We start from the raw sequence: 20276 nt of genomic DNA, 5'->3' as shown, positions 1-20276 counted from the left end.
GTCTCTGGGACATGGGCCAAGGCTCGACGCTGTGCATTTGGCTCTAACTCAGGCCCGGGTGTCCAGCCGGGGTCAGGTCGTGTGGCAACTGTACTCTGGGCCGAGTGACACCTGCGTGTGTCTGTGCCACAAAATGCAGGTCAACGCGAGGCATAACAAATGCTTGCCTTGCCACAAAAATATGCTTCAAAATGAAACGAAAAAAAAAACAGTGCAAAAGTTGTTAAAATTGTGATTTTATCTTAATTTAATTTTGATAAGAAATATGAAACATATAAATGTTGACATTTTTCTGCAATTTACGGGAATTGAAGAACATCTTTAGAAAAGCTTAAAACAATATTTACATTAAAATTTGACTTTAGAACATTTTTTATGGATTTCTTAAGCTTGTTCTTAGGATATGCTCAGTTATTAATCAAAATCTTTGGATATATATCTATAAATTCTCATTTTTTGCGTTTTTAAATATATTTCTGAATTATGCCCCAAGGAATAGGATAAAAGGGCTAAGAAATATTTCGCATAAGAACAGTAAAAAGATATTTGGAAATCATTGCTAGCGATAATTTTTAAAGATGATTTCTTAAGATAATTTATGATGAAATTTTTAAAGATTATTTATTTATTATTGAAAATGATTTATAACAATTATTTTCTTCTTTCGTTATTTATAATCTGTTATATTCTGCTCTTCTATCTGTTATATCTACAAAGGGAAAATGTCCGTACTCTCTCGTTTTATTTTATATTTCTTTTAGATATATATATATATTTCTTTAAGCAATATATTTTTACCCCATGGAACCCCATAAAATTTGAGCTAGATTAAATGTATATATTTTGAAAATATTAAACTTCAAGTTGAAAGTTAGAGTAGTATCTGTGTGCCTGCTATATTAATACTAGAACAAAGCCCTCTCACTGACTTAATCATATTTTAAGAAGTATATACGAAACGTATATGTATATAGATATATTCTGAACTTCTTGCACGGATTCAACTCCTTAACTCAAACTTCGAATGTGCCAAGTTTTCGGTTATGGATCATAAAAGAAATATGACTTAAAAGCGCCTGATGCTTAAGCGATGTTTTTTTTTTAAGTAATGATAATATTTGGACTTTTTTTTTCTTCTCATTCTCATTAGCATATTCGCAATCTGTAGATCTGCCATTGATAAACCGATCCCGCAAAAGTTTTGGGTCGATAGCAGAAATACGTGAATGTAGGCGTGCGTGCGTGTGTGTGTGTGTGTGTGTGTGTGTGTATGTGTGTGTGTCCATATGTGCCATGCGCTGTGGCAGCTTTTCGGTTGTTGCAACATTTTGACGCGTGTTGGCAAACGAGTCAATTGTGTGGCCCGTCGAACTGCAACAAAAAAAAAAAAAATAAAAATAAACTAAAAAAAAAATAAGAAAAAAAAGATGAAAAAGCGGCAACGCGTGTTGCTTGTTGTTCTGTTTATTTTTTTCTTGCTGAAATTCATTTTTCTTGTTTTGTTTTTTTTTTTCGTCTTTTTGCAACACTGAAGTTCGTCCCACACACACACACACACGCACGCACACACAGACACCTTTTGTTGCCCCTCATCAGCAATTCTTCTCCAACGGCCGCGTTGTCAACGTCAAGAGATGCTGCGCCCTCTCACCTGCTTGTCTCTGCCCTGCCCTACCTCTGCTGCTTCTCTTCTTCCCCTTCTTCTATTTGGCTTGGCTTGTATTTTTGATTCATTGATGTGCTGCGTGAATGTCGTTCAGAGCAAAGCGCGCTATATAGAAATATGTATATAGATATTTATATATATATTCATATGCATCTTCTATATCTGCGTATTCACCCTCTGCTGTTTATTTATTTATTTTTTGCGTCTTGTCATTTGACTTTTTGGCTTTGCCTGTCCAACACACACACACACACACACACACTAACACACACCCGAGTGCTTAAATGTGTCGAACCAAAGTTGTGCCAAAACATTCAAAATCAAAAATGTATCAAAAAAAGATACACATAATACGTTTTTGACAAGCTTGACGCATTCCGAAAAACGTAAAGTAAATCGCCCAACAACAAAATCCATTTGCTTTCCCATGTTTCATTTCAATTCCAAAGTGTTTCCAAAGTGTTTCAATGTGTTGATTCTAGGCTTAAGCCTTCGCAAAATGGAACTAATACGAAAGTTTTTTGCATTGTTAGTTACGTACTACGTAATACGTAGTTACTTTTGGAACTAGTACGTAGATCCATGGGGAACTAGTTACGTAGTTCCATGGGGAACTAGTTTCAGGAAATGGATCATAATTTAAGGCCTTAAATCAAGGAAATATATTTTGATTGAACATTTTACAATTTTAAACCTTTTCTTAATAATTTGCTAAATAACTATAGTTAAAATAACAAATTTATATAAAATTCAAAAGCCTTATAATATATATATATATGCATTATAATATTTGCATTATAAATAATTATTTTTCATTTTATTGAGACATTTCCTACTCCATAAAAAGTTGCCCAATTTCTCATATTTACGTGCAATTTATTTAACATTGGCGAATTCGCTTTTGGGAACAACACCTGAGCCGCAGCTGAGCAGTTTCTTATAAGAATATTTTGCTGTTGTTGTTGTTGTTTATTTTTGCATGTGGCATGTGTCGCTTTTATTTGCCTTTCAGTCGCATTTGTTGCGCTTTGTTCTTGCAGCGCTCGCTGAAAAGATCACAGACCTTCTGACCTCTCTCTCTCTCGCTCGCTCGCCTTCTCTCTCTCTCACTCGCTCTGCCACTTGCCTTGGCAGCGCCCTGGCAAATGTCGTCCCGCCGCAACCTTAGGGCAGCGTGTGTGTGGGGGGCGGGGGCGGGGCTAGCGGCTTGACACTTACAAAAAAAAAAGCTGCCTCAGCTGCTGGGCAGGCAGGGTTGCTGCGGGTCGGAGAGGCGGGCTGGGGACCTGGGGCTACAATATATGCACGCCGTTGCGACGCGTCGCCGTCGCCGTCGCGGTCGCAGTTCTAAAAATATTTCAGGTCGCTCGGTCGTTTGGTCGGTCGCGATGGCCGCCTGTTCGCTTTTGGTCTCGTTTGGGTTAAGTGTGCGGCGCATCTGTATCTGTATCAGAGTATCTGTATCTGTATCTGTATCTGTATCTGTATCTGTATCTGTATCTGTATCTGTATCTGTAGCTGTGGCTGTGTATCTTGGGCCAATATATATATGCACAGAAATATATTGCTGCTGCGACTTTTGACGTGCGTTTTTTTTTTTTATTATTTTTTTGTATTATTATTGTTTTTTTTTTTTTCATTTTGATTTCTAAAGGTTGTTTAGGTCGTCGTGATATCAAATGATATCGATTTACATTGAATTGCGTATATATGTATGTATGTATACATGTATGTAGATGGTACCAGGCCAGGTTTTTTCATTAGAACGCCGTTCGGTGCAATTAATATGCATATGTTTTTGCTACATTTTGCCCACTGTTCGGGCGAACAACAACTGGGCAAATAGGAAAAGTGCAATGGAACACAACAACAACAACAACAACAACAGCGACAGCAACAACAACAACAATTGACAGACGAGGCCAAAGTATCAAATGGACAAGCGATACACACGCACACACAGTCACAGCTACGCACACAGACACACGCACACACTTACACACCAGCTGCATTTGCATGTGAGTTTAAGTGCAGCTTTTTTTTTTCGTTTCACTCTTTTTTTTTGTCTGTCGTCTGCGCTGAACTCTGAACCAGCTGACCTTCATTGAACCCTTTTTCAGCTGCGCACACACACACACACACACACACACACACGCTGCACACTGCACTCGGCGTGAGCGTGAGCGAGAGAGAGGGCAAGCACGAACGAACGCGCGTAGCAAAAGAGAGCGCGTCATCTGATAAAGCTCAAGGCGCGCGCTCTTTGCGTCACGGCGCTCTTCACATCAGACGCGCGCGTGCGCTCTCTCTCTCTCGCTCGCTCGCTCGCTCGCTCTGTGTGTGTGTGTGCACGTGTTGAGCGGCGGCTCCAATGTGGAGCCGCTGCGGCGACGCTTTGCTGCTCAGTACGTTCCCGTTTGCGCTGCGAGTCGTGCGAATTGCGCTCGCTGCAAAGCACACGAAAAAAAAACAACAAAACGATCGCAGTTTGCTTTTTTTCGGCGCGCAACCAACAACAACAACAACAACAACTCGAGTGCTGATAAAAAAGCGAGCCATAAATTGCTAACTCAGAAAAAAACAAAACAAAACAAACAAGCGTGCAACGTGCGTCAAACAGCTGAAAAGCTCAAAGGATTAAGCTGTTATATAGACGCCACACAAAAAGGCCAGAAGAAGCGGCATATGCAACAGTTGTGTTTGGTGCAACTAACTCACGTGTGCCGCCACCCCCCCCCCCCGAAACACGCATAACCAAAAGATACAAATGCGAGCGCTAGCAAATCCGCAGTCAAATGTCAGCGCAGGCAGCACGTGACAACAGCAACAAGAGCTTCATGCAACAAATGTATCTTAGAGATTAAGATACAATATCTGAGCGAACGCAATTAGCTGGCCGAAAAGTGCAAATGTGAAATGCAAATTAGTCGAAAAGTGAATGCCAATTGGAATGCTCATAAGAATCAAAAAGCATTCTGGCTTAAAGGTCAAAGCGTCAAATTTTGAATGTTGCCCAAAACGAAACAAGAATCAAATTTGAGGCACGCCAATTAAAGTCAACGCGTGTGTTGTTCATTAAAATATATTTAAAAAAAAAAAAATTTAAATAAATACAAAATAAAAGTACAAAGAATCAAATAAATGTTTATATCCAAAAATACATTCACGGCGCGCGGAAATGCGATAACAACAAAAGCAAAAGCAAAGGCAAACATTTACTTAAAAAAAGTGCAAGCTGCGGCAGAAAAATTACAAAAAACAACAACAACAAATATATGTAAGAAAGTAATAAAATATAAAATAAAAAATCATTTTTAACAAGTTAAAAGTTTTATTTGTATAAGGTTCATATTTCAATAAAATAAATAAAGTAAATAAAATAAATGAAATATAAAAATAAAAATCAATGTTTATACGTTGAAAATAAAATATTATAAAACAAATAAATCAATCAAATAAATAGGTAAATAAACTGTAAAAAAAAAGAAAAACGAAAAAATATATATATATTATAAGATAAATATAAATAATTTATATAATATTAGCTAATATACGAAACCAAAGTATTTGAGAAAAGTTAAAAATTAAAAATAATTTGTAAAAGTCGTTTGTCTGAATTTGTTGCTGTTGTCCGTGCTTTCGGCCACTTTTGTCAAATGGTTTGACAAATTGACAGCAACAACGACAACGACAACAACAACAACGACAACAACAACAACAACAGTTATAATATTATTAACAGCAACAACAATAGAAGTCGTTGGCGGTAATCAACGTGAAACAATCGACATAAAACAATAATAAAAAAAAACAACAAAATACAGCAAAATAAAATTTCGTTTATAAAATAAAACTCGTATAAAAAAAGGTAAATTTCAAATGCAAAAAGCTGTTCAAATAACTCGCGACCTTAAACTTTGCGTATCAATTTTTTTTTGGCTACACTTTGGTTATTTGTTTGATGCTTTCCAAGACTCTCGACAGCTGAAATACCCTACAAAATTCGAATGCACTTCGAATGGGGAAGCCCAGCTGCGACGCTTAAACCGGTTGCGAATTATTACGTGCTTGAAAAATTTTTTGTATTTATTATTATTTTATTTTGAACTTTTTGCCATGCATAACGAATATGTGTGTTAAACGCAATTTGACGGCATTTAAGAACTTTTAATTTTTCAAACAAAGCACATTAAACATTAGACAAAGAAGAACTGTGACTAAGCGTGGGTGAAGGTGACCGAGTGCATACCCTGTAAAATATGAAATATGACTATGTCATAATATAAAAGAAGAAAAAATAGTTGGGAGCAATAAAGTAAACATGACTTAGAAGGTTGATTCCCTTTCATCAAAAGTATATCTATTTTTCAATATATTTTTTAAAGCTTAAAATCAGATGTGCTAGAATTAAATCAAGTATAATTCTCGCTTTCAACAATTTACTTTCCATTTATTAACAAATTTTAATTTTAATAGGTTTCAAGATACAATTTCTTAAGTGAATTGGAATATTTGTGTCTTAATTGATTCCGAAACTCACTCCGAAAATTTGAAATGCATTTTTTTACTGAATTGATGTGCTTCTTAAAAAATCTGTTTCTTAAGTTCAAGAGTGAGTTTTAACCAATTCGGAAACTAACTCCGAAAAATCGGAATACACTTGAGAAAAAGTTGTCCATTTCTTTTATTTTATGCCCCTATTAAGCCAGATATTTAGTTTTTTATTGATTTGCTTCTTAAAAAGAGACGTACGTGCTTTCCGCCTAGTCTTTCGAAATTTTATATTCTTCGACTCCTAAACTAAGTCCGAAAAATATCACACCTACACCTTATTGGCGATTCATAGGTTAAATTTTTTAAACTGTTTCACAACGCGATCTTCACATTTTTAGTTTATTTTCTTCGATTTAAGGACATAAATATGTCAGAACCTAAGTCTTATATATAATTTTGTACTTTCTTTAGTTCTATTTAATGCACATACCAAGTTTTCTGTTGCCAGGTTCAACGAGGTCAGGTCGAGATTTATGGGAATATATATAATTAAATGTTGAAGAATTTAAATGAAGATAGTTTAGACTTTCTGACTAGTTGAGTGTGCCCACTTGCCTCTGCAAGTGCAGGGTATTAGAAAAAGGCATTTGCACATTTGACAACAGGTGAATTAATTAAAGAAACGCCCAGCTGAATGTCTGGCGGGGCAGTTGCATATTTAAGAGCCAAGCTAAATACTAAATACATTAAGACATTAACACGCACAACTTGAGATTAAGTGAAGACAAGGGGAAGAAGAAGCAGGCGAATACAAAGACAAATTACGCGACATGAAAATGGCCAACAACCTGTTGGCCCGGCATAATTGAAAAGTTGGCCAAGAAACAAAACAAATGAGGGGCGGGTAGGGGGAGGGCAAGACGAAATGCCGCAATGATAACTGCAAAATGAAGCAAAGAAAACTTTATTCAAATAACTTAATAACTTAATCTGCAGTTAAAGCCAACTCTTGCTAACGCTTTTCCTATATTTTCTTGTCTGCTCTTTTCGTTTTCTTTGTTTATTTCCGGACCCGGCAGGCTGCACCAGCAGGCGGAGCGAGCCAGAGAGAGAGAGAGAGAGAGAGAGAGGGAGAGAGGGAGAGCGCGCGGCGGCGACAAATCGAATCGGTGCGGTGCGGTTTTGACAATATGTTGAGCCCACCATAATGAAGGAAATTGATACCGAGACAACAGTAGTATGGCCAGCCTGGTGTTATTCCGGTAAGTGAGACATGCCCCAACCCCTAAACCCCGCCCCCTGCCCCTGCCCCTGCCCCCCCCTGTTGGTCTAAGCAGCGTTTATCGCGTTTTATTTAACTGCTTCCAAAGACAACAACAATGCATCGAGCTAGACCGACACCAGACCCCAGACCCCAACTGAAAAAAACAAAACAAAACAAATGTTAACTGTAAGGGGTCGAAGACTAAATACCCTGTAATAAAAGTATGCCTCGCTCTTAGGTGCGATTTACTGAGCCGCATTTTAAAATGCCTTAAAACCTTTTTCCCTTAAAATATTATTCACAAGATCCCAAAATTATTGTATATTGTAATTTTCCCTGGTTTCACACATTAAACCTCATTTTAAATGAAAGTAAAAAGAAATCCCTTATATTATAAATCGCATAAGAAGATATCCTTTTCTGAAAAGTTTTCTTTTGAGCTTCATTTTTGGTTGTTTTTCTCATTCTTTAACTGAGCTCAACTTGGAAAGTTGCCTCTATGAAACTCAATTTCGACTGATTGTTCCTATCTCAGCTATATAATTGCTGATCTGAGCGATTTCAACATATATCATGCTTGGAATCAATAGGTACCTAATTTCAATAGCTTAGCTTTTTTGTGAGATAGTTGAAAGGGGAAGCGGTTCTTCTTTTAATATATATCTATGGATACCCTGTAAAAATGTGCAAAATTAAAACAGTATTCCCCATTAAGTGCATTTTTACAGGGTATCTAGCATAAAACTAGGTGTTGAAAGTTCAACTATCGTTTTACGCTTTTGTTTTTTCCCGTTTTTGTGTTTTTCCTTTGTTGTTGTATTTATTTCTCATTCGGTTTTTGTTTGTGTTGCTTTGTCGGTGCCCCCCTCCTCCCTCCCCCCCCTGCTCAGGCTTACCTCCGTTTCCCATTTTATTGGTCAGTTAGCTGTCTTTTTGTGGCCACTGTAAAAATAGACAAAGACCCTTCCCTGACCCGAACTCTGGGAGAAGCTTTGAGCTTTTAAACAATTTATAATTGCCTTGCTTTGCCCTCATATATGATTGATATATTAGCTCGATTTGAAGCTGCGACAACTGCAACGTCTAATAATTATGATAATTATTTAGAATCATGACGTCGATGATGTCATCCGGCTCACCTTTGACTTTTGTCTGTGTGGCTTTTTGATCTGATGCCAATCGCGTGCTCCAAACGAGAATCTAACTCATGATATGCAACTGAAAAGTAAAAGGCAAAATTAGCTAAACAAAATGTTGCCAAAGCACGTCTGGAATTCAAATTTATATAACCAAATGAACGTTTCAATAAATAAGTCTGTGTGTGTGTGTGTTTGCACTGTGAAACCGCCGAAGCTTTCACACAGACAGCTCTCATGCATGCTCGCGCAGCACGTACTTGCCCATGCATAGGCATAGAGCTTTCAAAAGCTCACCAATACTTGTGCAGCTGCGCAGCTTCCAATGCATTTGCACAGCCTTTTGACCAAAAATAAGCAGAAGAAAACAAAGACAAAAAATGTGGCTGCCACTCCCCAGTTGAAGTGCGGCCAAATTAAGCATTCAGCATGCAAATTTTTATTAAAAACAAAGCACCTCACGCACACACACACACACACGCACACACACACACGCACGCAGAGAGAAAGAGACGCCCCGAAAAAGCCACAAATTTCAATGAGACTTGGGACTCGAGTTGACTTTGACTTGCTCCTCAAATAAGGCAACACACACACACACACACACACACACGCACACGCACACACACGCACACACGCACACACATGCGCGCGCTTGTTTGTAGAGGCGGGTGGGAAATAAAACGTTGCGCGGCTTTAAAATTAAAATAATCAAAAATAAAGTATATAAAAAAAAAATTTAAAAAAAAATAAACAAGCGTGCAATGATCATGAACATGATCATGATGATCGTTAAAAAAAAAATAAAACAGAAAAAAAAAAACACAGAAATAAAATTAAAATGCAAAACGAGTCGGCGCAACGTTTCGGGCAGGAACAGAAGGTGCACAGCAACAACAACAACAACAACAACAACAGCAACAACAACAGCAACAACAACAACAACAACAACAACAAGCAGAAGCAAAAGAAGAGGAAGAAGACGCAACAGAAGCGAAACGCTTTCAAGTCTCTGAGCCTGGCCCCCTCGTGAGGCTAATACAACAACAACAACAACTACAACAACAACAACAACAACAACAACAACAACAACTACAACAACTACAACAACAACAACAACAACAACTACAACAACAACAACAACTTATCAATATGAGCAGCGCTGCATTTATAACCTTTGTCTCTTGTTGCGCTTCACTCTTTGGCACTCTGTATTTCTTATTTTATATTATTTACCTTTTTATTTATTTTTGTATTTTTTTTTTGTTTTCTGCCTGTCTCGAAACCTTTGACGCGAACTTATGCCCTGCAAATGGCCATGGAATGTTGACTTGTCTGGAACTGAGACTCGAGAGCTGAGAACTGCGAGAACGCCAGTCGCAGTTGCAGTCAGGCAAGCAAAGCAAGGCAGAAAAAATATAAACACATATGACGAATACGCAATGCACTTTCTTAACACAAAATCAAAGTCAAGTTTATGTGTACTAGGGTAAATATTGACATTAACAGAGAGTTTATATAAGTGCAAGCTTGTATGCTTAAAAAGAAGCTAAAGTTATATCAGTTTGCCGTTTTACTCTTTCAGCTATTGAGCGAATATTGGTTCAGTACCTAATCTGTTTAATTGGTTTCTGTTATTTCGCCTTCGCCTTCAGCGCAAGCCGCCTCTCTGTTCAGGCATTCAAACATTCGCCGCAAGCCTTAAGCTCAAGTGCAAAGGCTCTCTCTTTAGCAAGAGCATTAAAAGCGCAATGTTGAGTTGCGCTGTTGTTGTTGTTGTTGTTGGTTTTGGTTTTGTTTTTTTTATATGCCGATGGCGTGCAGTTGTCGATGACGAGCAGCGACGACTGCGCAGCCGCAGCCGCAGTCGCTGCTGCTGTTCTTGCCGTCTCCTTCAACTTACGCGTCCTCGCGCGTTCATTATGTCTGCTCAACTTTGCACTCGACAGCAGCAGCGACGGCAGCGACGGCAGCAGCAGCAGCGACGCCAGCAGCTAAACGACTTGAGACACGCACACTTGTTGCTCTTTTGCTCTTACGCTCTTTGGCATCTTGCATGCACTTATTTATTGTTTGTTGTATTTATGATTTGCGATTTTACTGCCTGTCTATGCAGCATACCCATGCCCACCCCTTACCGTCACAGCGTCTCGCGCTCTTTAGTCATGGCTATCGATGGCCGCACGGTAGCCGCCGCAGGGCGCAATTACGCCACTTGTTGGAATTTCACTCGTCGAGTCGCGTTCAGAGTTAACTCTTGACGCTGCTGCTGCACTCCTTGGGTCTTATCGCCCTTTTGTCTCTGCCCTCGCCCCCTTTTGTGATTTTAATTCATTTGTGTTTTGTTTCAGCTGCGCGCCCAGAATCGCAAATGAGCAAAACGTGTAAATTATACGCGTCGCGGTCACAGCCAACGCAAATAAAGCAGCAGCAGCGACGCGACGTCGCATGTTTCCTACATTACTTTTGCTTTGCTTTTGCTCTCTTGAGCTTTGCGACACGCAGTCGCTGTCGCTGTCGCAGTCGCAGTCGCTGTCGTTGCCGTTCCCATTGTCACCCAACGACGTCGTCGTCGTCGCCCGCGCCTTTTGTGCTCTTAGCGAAGTTTGGGAGTGGACGTCGCGACATTTATTCATCAGCCTCAACTGAGCCACATCAATAATGAGTCGACTTCGACGTTGACGTCGTCTCACCTGACGTTGACTTTTAAGCAGCGCGTCTTGAGTTATGTTTATTGTTTGTTTTGGCATTCCTGGGCATTCTCTCTATGTCTGTCTGTCTGTATGTCTCTCTTTTTTTTCTCAAAAGTTTTAGCAGCATCTGTCTTTATAGCCAGCTGTCGTTGACTTATCCATCATTAAGGTCAGGCGCACGCGTAACGGCATTCAAAGCTCTCAATTGTGTCCTAGTTGCCGCCATTTAAAACGCGCTCTGCAATTTAAGAGAGCATGTTACACGCTAGAGATGGGCTCCCTTGCCTTTTAGGCAAATATTTGAGCGCACTTTTCAAGCTGATCAGAACTAAGAGAAATTCATTGATTAAAAAGAAAAATAAATATATGACTTATGCAAAACGCAAAGGCGCCTGTTTAATAAATTAATTCATTTATTATGCTGTCTCGTAAATCGTTTTGCATTTAATTAAATTTGATTGTTTGGCGTTTTTAAAGCTAGTTTTAAAGTGTTTTCAAATTTATTTTATGGCAGCTAAAAATTAATTTCCAAAGAGTTGTTAAACAAAACAAGCCTCTTTATTGTTTATGATAAACCGAAACCGAAATGCCATAATATTGGCAAACATATTTTTGTTGTAAATAAATTATATTTTATTGTCTCTAGAGTTCTTTCTTATTTCCGTCGCATTTATGGTCCAAGTTGATTTCAATTCAAAAGCTCAACTTTAATAAAAATTTAAACGCTTTTTTAAAGCGTTTCCAAAGCTATTTTGTAACCTTTTCCGTGTTTATGTCACTTTAAAAAAAGATAACATAAGCAAATGTTAATTTTGATTTTATTTTTTTGCTTGAAAATAGTTTTCAATTTCATTTTTGACGCTCTTCTTCCGGCTAAAGTTCAATTAAATTTAGCTACTCGCAGCTTGCACATTAAACGCTCGCCGCCTTTTTGCGAGAAGTCAAAAGTTCATTAATTTGCATGACCTTTCGATGTGCGCTCTAATTGAATAATAATTGACATTAATTAAATGCACAGCAAAAGGTGACATTCGGTCTGCTTTCTGCCAGCACTTTTTTCGCCTAGGTGTATTTTTTTTGCTCGAAGCGCTTTTTCTTAGCCAGTTTTTGTCTCTAAGCTCAAAGCAGACAAAAAAACGGCAAAAATGCGAAAACTTTACAAAAAGCCAAAGCAAATTTAATGGCATTTGACTTGTGTGTGTGTGCGTGTGTGTGTGCGTGTGTGTGTGCGTGTGTGTGTGCGTGTGTGTGTGCGTGTGTGTGTGGCTTTTTACATTAACAATTGAACTTGAACTGCTGCCGTTTGTTGAAAATAATAAAAATAATAATAATTATAAACATAAAACAAGGCGGGTGTAAAGCATACACACACACTCACACACACACACATTTAACACTTTGTGGCGCTCATCAAATGTGTGTGCGTGTGTGTGCGTGTGTGTGTGTGTGTTAGCCGTGACTGTAACAAATTTAACGAACGTCATTGAAGAAAAAAAATAATATATAGCCGTGTAATTGTCAAGTCCAAGAGCGCGCGAAAAAGCTCAATAAAAGCCACAACAACAACAACAACAACAGCAACAACAACAACAACAACAACATTAAAGTGCGACTTGTCCATCAGCTTGCTTTAACTTTTATATACAACAACAACAACAAGAGAAAACAACAAGAACAACAACTTAAAGCCGCATACCACAAGGCTGAATATTCTCTCTGTCTCCCTCTCTCTCTGACTCCCTCTCTTTCTGTCGCTCTCTCTCTCTCTCTCTCTCCCTCTCTCTGTCTCCCTCTGGCTCGTACTCTCTCTCCCTCTTCCTGCCCTTCTCTCTCTTCTTATCTCCCTCTCTCTTCCTATCTCCCTCTCTGTTCGATTTGATGGACAATCTACCTCAGACCTTATACCCTCTGCCCATATGCTTCATGCCATATAACTGGCCATATGTAGATACCAACGCGTAGCGCCCCAACAACAACAACAACAACAACAACTACAACAATTGCAAACAACAACTACAACAACAAGAGGAAGAATCACAGCTACAACAAAGAATTGACAACGTTTTTAGAATTCAATTAAAAAAGAATCATTGAACGATTCACGCGTTTCACTGTGGCACAAAAGGAAGAGCGGCTGAAAAGAGTGGATTGGGGGGGGGGGGGGGGGGGGGGGGGGGGGGGGGAGGGGGGGGGGCAACTGATGTTTAAGGTAGGCGTGTGAGCAGTTGGAAGAAGAGATGGTGGGCGGGGGAGGGGGTGCAGCAGATATTGACAAAATGTCGCAACGTGAGCAAAATATTGATGAGAATTGGCGAAACGCGTGAGAAAGAGAGAGAGAGGGAGAGGTGGAAAAGAGAAGGAAGGCAAGAGTTATGCATGAAATATGTACAGGGGCAGAGGGGCTGTGTGTGTATGTGCGTATATATGAGTGTGCGTGTGTGCCTGTATGTGCGCGTGCGTGCGTATTACTGTATGTGTGTGTATCTCAAATGTGTCTCTTATAGAAATTGCCAAAGCTTATTAACATTTCTCGCAGTGTAGACGCATGAGTTGGATTGTGGAATGCAGGGAGCGGGGAGGGGTGGATGGAGGGGAGTACAGGCACGGGCAGTAGAGAGCAGAGGGTGCATTGCCAGCCAAGGTGAGGCCTTTTACGACCTAAACAACAACAACAAAATACGCTTGAAATGTTTAAGCTGAAAAAATACTCAAAATAAGTTAAAAAATGCTTGATTTAAGCCAATTTAAAGTCCGAAATGGATTATTTGATAAGAGAAGTTTCGCACGAGAAAGCACTTCAACAATTTATTTTTTTAAATGAAAAATTCCTGAATGGTTTTATACAATAATCGATATCGATGCGAACGAAACTCTAAATGAACTTGCGATTGAGATAAACATAAGCAAGAGACGGAAGAAAGCATCTCCGATTTGGAAGACGAACTGAGTCGACCTAGCCAAGTCCATGTCCTGTAAACTATAAAAGCAACAGACTTGAAGCTTTAAATGCCTCTTCAGTCAATGCCTCTTCTTCTAATATTTTGAATATATCGATAAATATCGATTTGATGACATGTTTTTTTGAGCTTAACTCGAAAACCATAAAAGCTAAAGACGCCAAATTTGGGATGCAGCTTTTTAAAAGGTGTTTACTAATTAAAAGCATTTCACTTATCGGATACCTCTTCCCATTTCCCTCAAATCTGATAACAAAGTCATTTGTGAAGGTAGAACCTTGAACCTTGGTATGTACAGACACTTGAGTGCCATATTTGAGCCTTGAAAATTTCATAGTGATCGGACTTCAAAGGCCGAAGTTAATAAAGGAAACATTTCCTCCATATAATGGGGGGCAACGGGAAGAATGAGCACAGTATGCGTGCGTATGTGTGTGAGAAGCAGGCTAGCATGTTTGTAAGGGTATCTCCTTGTCGGACACCCCCGTTTTGAGCTCTCTGCGTTGTATTCCTTCGCGAGCCGCGTGACCCCCAGAAGCGGGCAGAGCTCTCTTAACTTGGCTTAGTACCAAAATGCGGCTCTAACAGCTTTTGGCCAGGTTTTATTGTTGTTGGTTCTACTTATGCTGGCCTCGCCAGCTTTATGACACCCAAACAACAACAACAACAGCAAGACGAAGAAGAAGAAGAACCGAAGCGATTCTCTTTGGTTTATTCGACGTCTTTTTGGTCGTGTTTGATCATTCAATTTGAATGTTATTCATTATTCGATCACGTACGCACGCCCAACGCTACCGAGTGCCCATGCCTACCCTACTCCTCCCCCCGTTCAACAGTCATGCCCCCTCGCAACCTCTCGGCGAAGAGGTCAATGTTCGTATGACAGTTGCTGCGGCATTCAGTTGGGCATTTTTTTTTTTTTTTTTTTGTTTTATTGTATTTTGTATTTTGTTGAAATTTTCGAACGTTGGCCACAATTACAAATTGAATTTCTGACACGTCGAACATTTGGCGAGTTGGCAATTTTTGTGTATTTTTTTTTCCTGTATTTTTTTATGACTCGTCTAATGAACTTTTCACTTGCCTTGCCGGCTTTAACGACTCGAGAGCTAACCACGGCGCGCCGCGCCTCTTCCTCTCTCCCCATCGAGCAGCTTTGACAACTTCTTTAAGAGCTGCGAGAGATTAGCCAGTCGCAGCTGCCATTAAATGAAGTCCCCACTTCCTGTGCGAGTCCTGAAATGACAACGAAAAAATACTGAAAAGAAAGATGCGATGAATGAAGAGATAACAAAAGTTGGCTGAAGTCTAAATACCCTTGCTGGTTAATAGGCAACAGTTTCCCGCAAAGCTGTGACAGGCTTTGTTTTTGTCATTATAATTATTGATATTCACGAGTTTTCAAGCTTTCCACACGTTTGGGTGGATTTGCCGAAAGGCGGGAAACACGTTGTAAGATGGAGAGATAACAAAAGTTGAATGAAATCTAAATACCTTTTCTTAGAAATAACCAAAAGATCGTATTTAGTTCTCCTTGAACTTGCTTTCAATTATAATTAATATGTTCCCCATATTTCTCTATTTTCCACACATGTGGGTGGATTTGCCGAAATGAGTAAAACACGTCTTTAAGATGAGATAAGTTAAGTGATAGCAAAAGTTATCTAGAGTCTAAATAACTGATAAATCAAGCGACAAATCTTACCTAAGCCTTTACCTGGCTTTCCTCTCATTTCTAATTATTTTAGGAGATCTTTTCTAAAGTATTCAAGAAATAATCTTCAAATTCTTCCATAGCTTGTATCTTTATGATTTAAGGAAGGAATCATAATGTTTGCGAAAATATCGAAAATGTATAAAAATTGAGTTTGATAAAGATATTTGATAAACATGATTAAATCACAAAAACCAAATGTTTTGGTTTGACTCTTCCTATGAAAACTATAGGATATAGTGAGATTATCTGGCTGGTTTCAATTATTTAATTTTCTTAAGCCAAAAGAAGCTTCTCTACCAATTTTCATCAGCCCAGCTAAACTGAGAGCTGAGTTCAGTTAAACAGATGGACTCTGATCCTAACAAATGTTTGATAATATATGGAAAACAGGAGAAAATAGCTAATATTTGAGTTTATTAAAGATATTTACATCTCTTAATGGAAACAAATAACTTCTAGATAGATTTTTTCTAAGAAACCTTTAAGATATAGAAAGTTTATCTATCTTAAAGCAAATGCATGATCCTTGCCAATTTTCATCAGCCCAGCTAAGCTGAGAGCTGAGTTCTTTTAGCTCCCTCCCGCAGCCGTGACATGCAATCCAAATTGAGTGTTTCTTTTGTTAGGGTATAGTTAAGAAAAGTTAAGTAAAGATTCAACAGAGGCTCGAACCAACATCTAATCTTCATTATCAGCTGGGGGAGCTGCAGCTGGAGCTGGGGACTTGGAGCGCACACGCTGTAAAATTGCTATTAAATTGTTGCTGATTTTTATGTCTGGAGTCTGGAGTCTTGAGTCTGGGGCGTGCGGCTCTTGGCCAACTGTGCTTTTTTTCTTCTCCCGCTTTTTTTTTTGTTTTGGTTCTGTTTGAGATCTGGCTGCGGATTTCTTTCAAAATGATTTCCAAGCCGAAGACGTTGCGACTTCCTCTGGCGCTTTAAGCCGCCATTTACACTTGCCTTTGGCCCGCAGTTGAGTGTTTCTTTTTCTTTATGTTTACTTAGCCAACTGCAGACGCGCCCATTCAAGCCATTCTCCCAGCTCACCCAACTTTCAGCCCCTGCTGTTGATGATGTCTCAATTAGCTGCGATCTCTTGCGCATTTTTGTGGCCAACTCGTTGCCGTTTCTCTACGAACTCTTTCAAATTGCCATTAGCCATAGCGTATCGTCTTTTGGCTTAGCTTACGCGAACACAAAACTAATCAGTCGCTATTTTATCAATCGGTCTTTTATCAAGTAATGCAATGAGCTCTCCCTATTCATACCCTTAAGGGCTTTCGATCAAGCTGGGTATTTACTTACCTTTGAAATCTTATCAGCATCGGAACTCTGTATCCTCTATAGCATCCATATCATATAGCTGCCATATGATTCTTGTATGGCCTCAGCACTGACGAACTTCATTATTCTCAAGAAGTTATCTTAACTTTCTCGCTAGTTCCCAGAATGCAACTATATATGATATTATCTAGATATGGCGCTGTCTCTGATATCCACAAAATTCTACTCTGAATTCTTTCTTGATGCTCTTTCATCTTTAAGTTTCCCTTATCTCTAGTATTATATCTGCAAAGTATGTGCTAGTTAGCTTGCATTTCACAAATCTGCCTTAATATCCTTCAGATATATTATATATATAGAATATTTTCTTGCTTTCGTCTGTTTTCTGCATCTGTTCAGATCTACATACCAAATTGAAAACATCTCGCACCCTAGATGGGGCATTACTTTCATTTCTCACGCACTTCAATCACTGTCAATCACGCGATTCAAAGTCAATTCTAACCTCAAATTATATAGCCATTTTCAAGCTAACTGTACAAAAATGCATATGAGCTGTGCCCGGGCATTCATTACACCCAGCGACATTCCATATATGCCGCGTATAATAGTTCAATCACTTGTCACCGCATAAGACGCAACTTTTCTAGGCTCCCCCCAACGCCTATCCCCCCTGTTAGCTCCCCTCTCGGGTTTACCTTCTGCTCGATTTGTCACAAACACCAATTTCGTGTGACAAATTTGTATGGCTGAGCGATTCAGCAGGCAGCTTTAAGACAATCTTTTGGGCCACGGCCAAATAAGGCGACTCCTTTGAGCCGCGACTCGAGACTTGCGACTCGAGACTTGCGACTTGCGACTTGGGGCAGAAGGAGTACTTTATGCCACATGCAACAAGACTGTCGTCAGTTTGCGCCACGTTTTGCGCATAGTCTTCGTTTCGGTATTCAAATGGCCAAAAGATGCCATCGTCTTGGACTTGCTGCATATACCCTGTACGCATCGCAAATGTCTAAGCGGGGTATATTGAACTTGTGGCAGAAGGTGATAAGCTCGCGAAGCTGCGTCGATTCAATGTTAGCTGCAAACTTAACATTTCATCGAATACAGATAATGATAACTGCCGCCATTTTCTTAAAGTCGATCAATATTGGTTTCCTGTTTGATTTATTATTTAAGATATTAGAGATTTGCAGAAATTCATATTATAATATATATTCAACAACTTTTAGAAGAAGAAGAAGAAGACATTTAAAAAAATGTATATATGTATATACATATATATACTTTATGATCCAGCTTCTCTTACTCACGAGCCATGATTAACATATTATGCTAACATATTATTTTAACATTTGATCATTCTGTTGACACTACATATTGATATCATTAACATATTATGTTATGTTAACATATTATGTTGATCATTAAGTTAACAGCCACATATCATACATATCCTGTTTATGTGCGCGTATGTGTGTGTGTATAATAACTCTATTTGCCAGCAACCAATAACAGGGTATCTGCGAGTCAGTCACGCCCATTTTGTTTAGTTATATCTTTTCATTTTTGTCGTCTTTACGTGCCGCATTGTCGCGCATTTAAAATGCAAATTATCATCATTATGATTGCATATCATCCTCATCATCATCATCATCAACATCATCATTATGTTGCTCATCATGATCAAGGTGCCGTCTCCTGCTTCGTTGTGTTTGAAAAATTGTTGGCAAATTATTGCCTTGGCCCCAAAGATCATAAAACATTGGCGCGTCTTCGCGTGCCGCCGCCGCCGTCGCTGCTGCAGCTGCTGCTGCTGCTGCTGATGATCATTATCATCATGCTGGTGATGATCATTATGGCCAGGAGACAAAAGTCTGTCATAAATTTGTCAACAAAGCAGCCCCCTCGCCGCTCCCCGCCCCCCTCGCCCAGCCGTTTGCCGATTTGTCAATCCGTCATTGGAGCGCCGTTTGGGCCAATTGCAATTTATGATGCAGCTGACTGGCTAACCGAACCGCCCCGCCCCCCTTCGGTTAGCCACCCTTTCGGCCCATAATTCACCCACATATTTGCGACTTCTTTGTTTTGTTTTTCTTTGCAATTGCAATTGAATTGCTTCGATTGGGCCTGCGTCTGGGCCAGCAAGTAGAAGGAGGATCTTGGCAGTCTTTGTTTTTGTTGTTGTCTTGATTGTTGTTGTTGTTGTTGTTGTTGTTGTCATGCGCTGTTATTATGCAAATATTGAGCTGTTAAATTGCGCGCTGCACGCGTCATTTAATCGCATTGTTGTAGCTCTTTATAAACACGATGGGCCCCAGGGCGCAGTTGTTGCTGTTGTTGTTGTTGTTGTTGTGTGCATCATTATGGCCATTTATGTTGCATAAATTACGGCGTTTATCTTTTGTCACTTGCCTGAAAATTGTTGCCAATTCACATTTTGAAAGGCTATATTTAAAATGAACAGATCATGGGATAAGGATCATGAATGCATGTACAGTGAACACTCTTCAAATGGACGCTTCCATAAGGCAAATGCCCCGCTTGAGCGGACACATATTTATATATTCGTGTAAGAAATATATATGTATCTTATATATTTCATTATACTTATTTTATAAATCAGTGAGCTTTCAACCTTATTCACATTGTGGGAACAGAGTTATAAGGCAGAATAATTGAATGAAAATAATCGGAAAACTAATCTTTAAAGAGAATTTATTGAAATCAAATCTTTTTAAAATATTAAACAAAAAAGGTTTTGGTATAAAAAACTCACGCCATTTTGAATGATAATAAAGTCTATAAAGAATTATATACACAACAAAAAAAAAAAGAAATAAATAAAAAACAAAAGATATTAATTTTCTATTTGTTCTAAAAAAATGCTGATATCTTGACGTTCGTCAAATGCAAATAATTATTATTGAATAGACGCCGACTCGTAGTTGACCCAGTTTCACTTAGAGCTCAACTCGCTCGCTCTAAAGGAACTATTTTTTTTTTTCTGTTGCTTATTTGCGCGCAAATTATCCCGCATTGTGACACGTAGCTTGCTGCCCACCC

At 39.1% G+C, this 20276-nt stretch overlaps 1 protein-coding gene across 2 annotated transcripts in view; it reads left to right on the top strand.

Annotated features, from left to right (window-relative positions):
- Window positions 1-7270: 7270 nt before the first annotated feature.
- LOC115758396 (pneumococcal serine-rich repeat protein) overlaps window positions 7271-20276 on the top strand; it is a 58058-nt gene continuing 45052 nt past the window's right edge. The window contains exon 1 of one of the 2 annotated variants that reach the window (XM_030699035.1): window positions 7271-7422. In XM_030699035.1, coding sequence (XP_030554895.1) covers window positions 7368-7422 — 55 coding nt within the window. In that variant the 5' untranslated portion in view covers window positions 7271-7367. The remainder of the gene's footprint in view (window positions 7423-20276) is intronic. The other variant, XM_030699038.1, reaches the window with a different exon arrangement.

Source organism: Drosophila novamexicana, unplaced genomic scaffold (genome assembly GCF_003285875.2).
Source record: "Drosophila novamexicana strain 15010-1031.04,08,12 unplaced genomic scaffold, DnovRS2.1 tig00000193-arrow-pilon, whole genome shotgun sequence".
Taxonomy (NCBI): domain Eukaryota; kingdom Metazoa; phylum Arthropoda; class Insecta; order Diptera; family Drosophilidae; genus Drosophila; species Drosophila novamexicana.
This window is presented reverse-complemented; position numbering and strand designations above follow the sequence as displayed.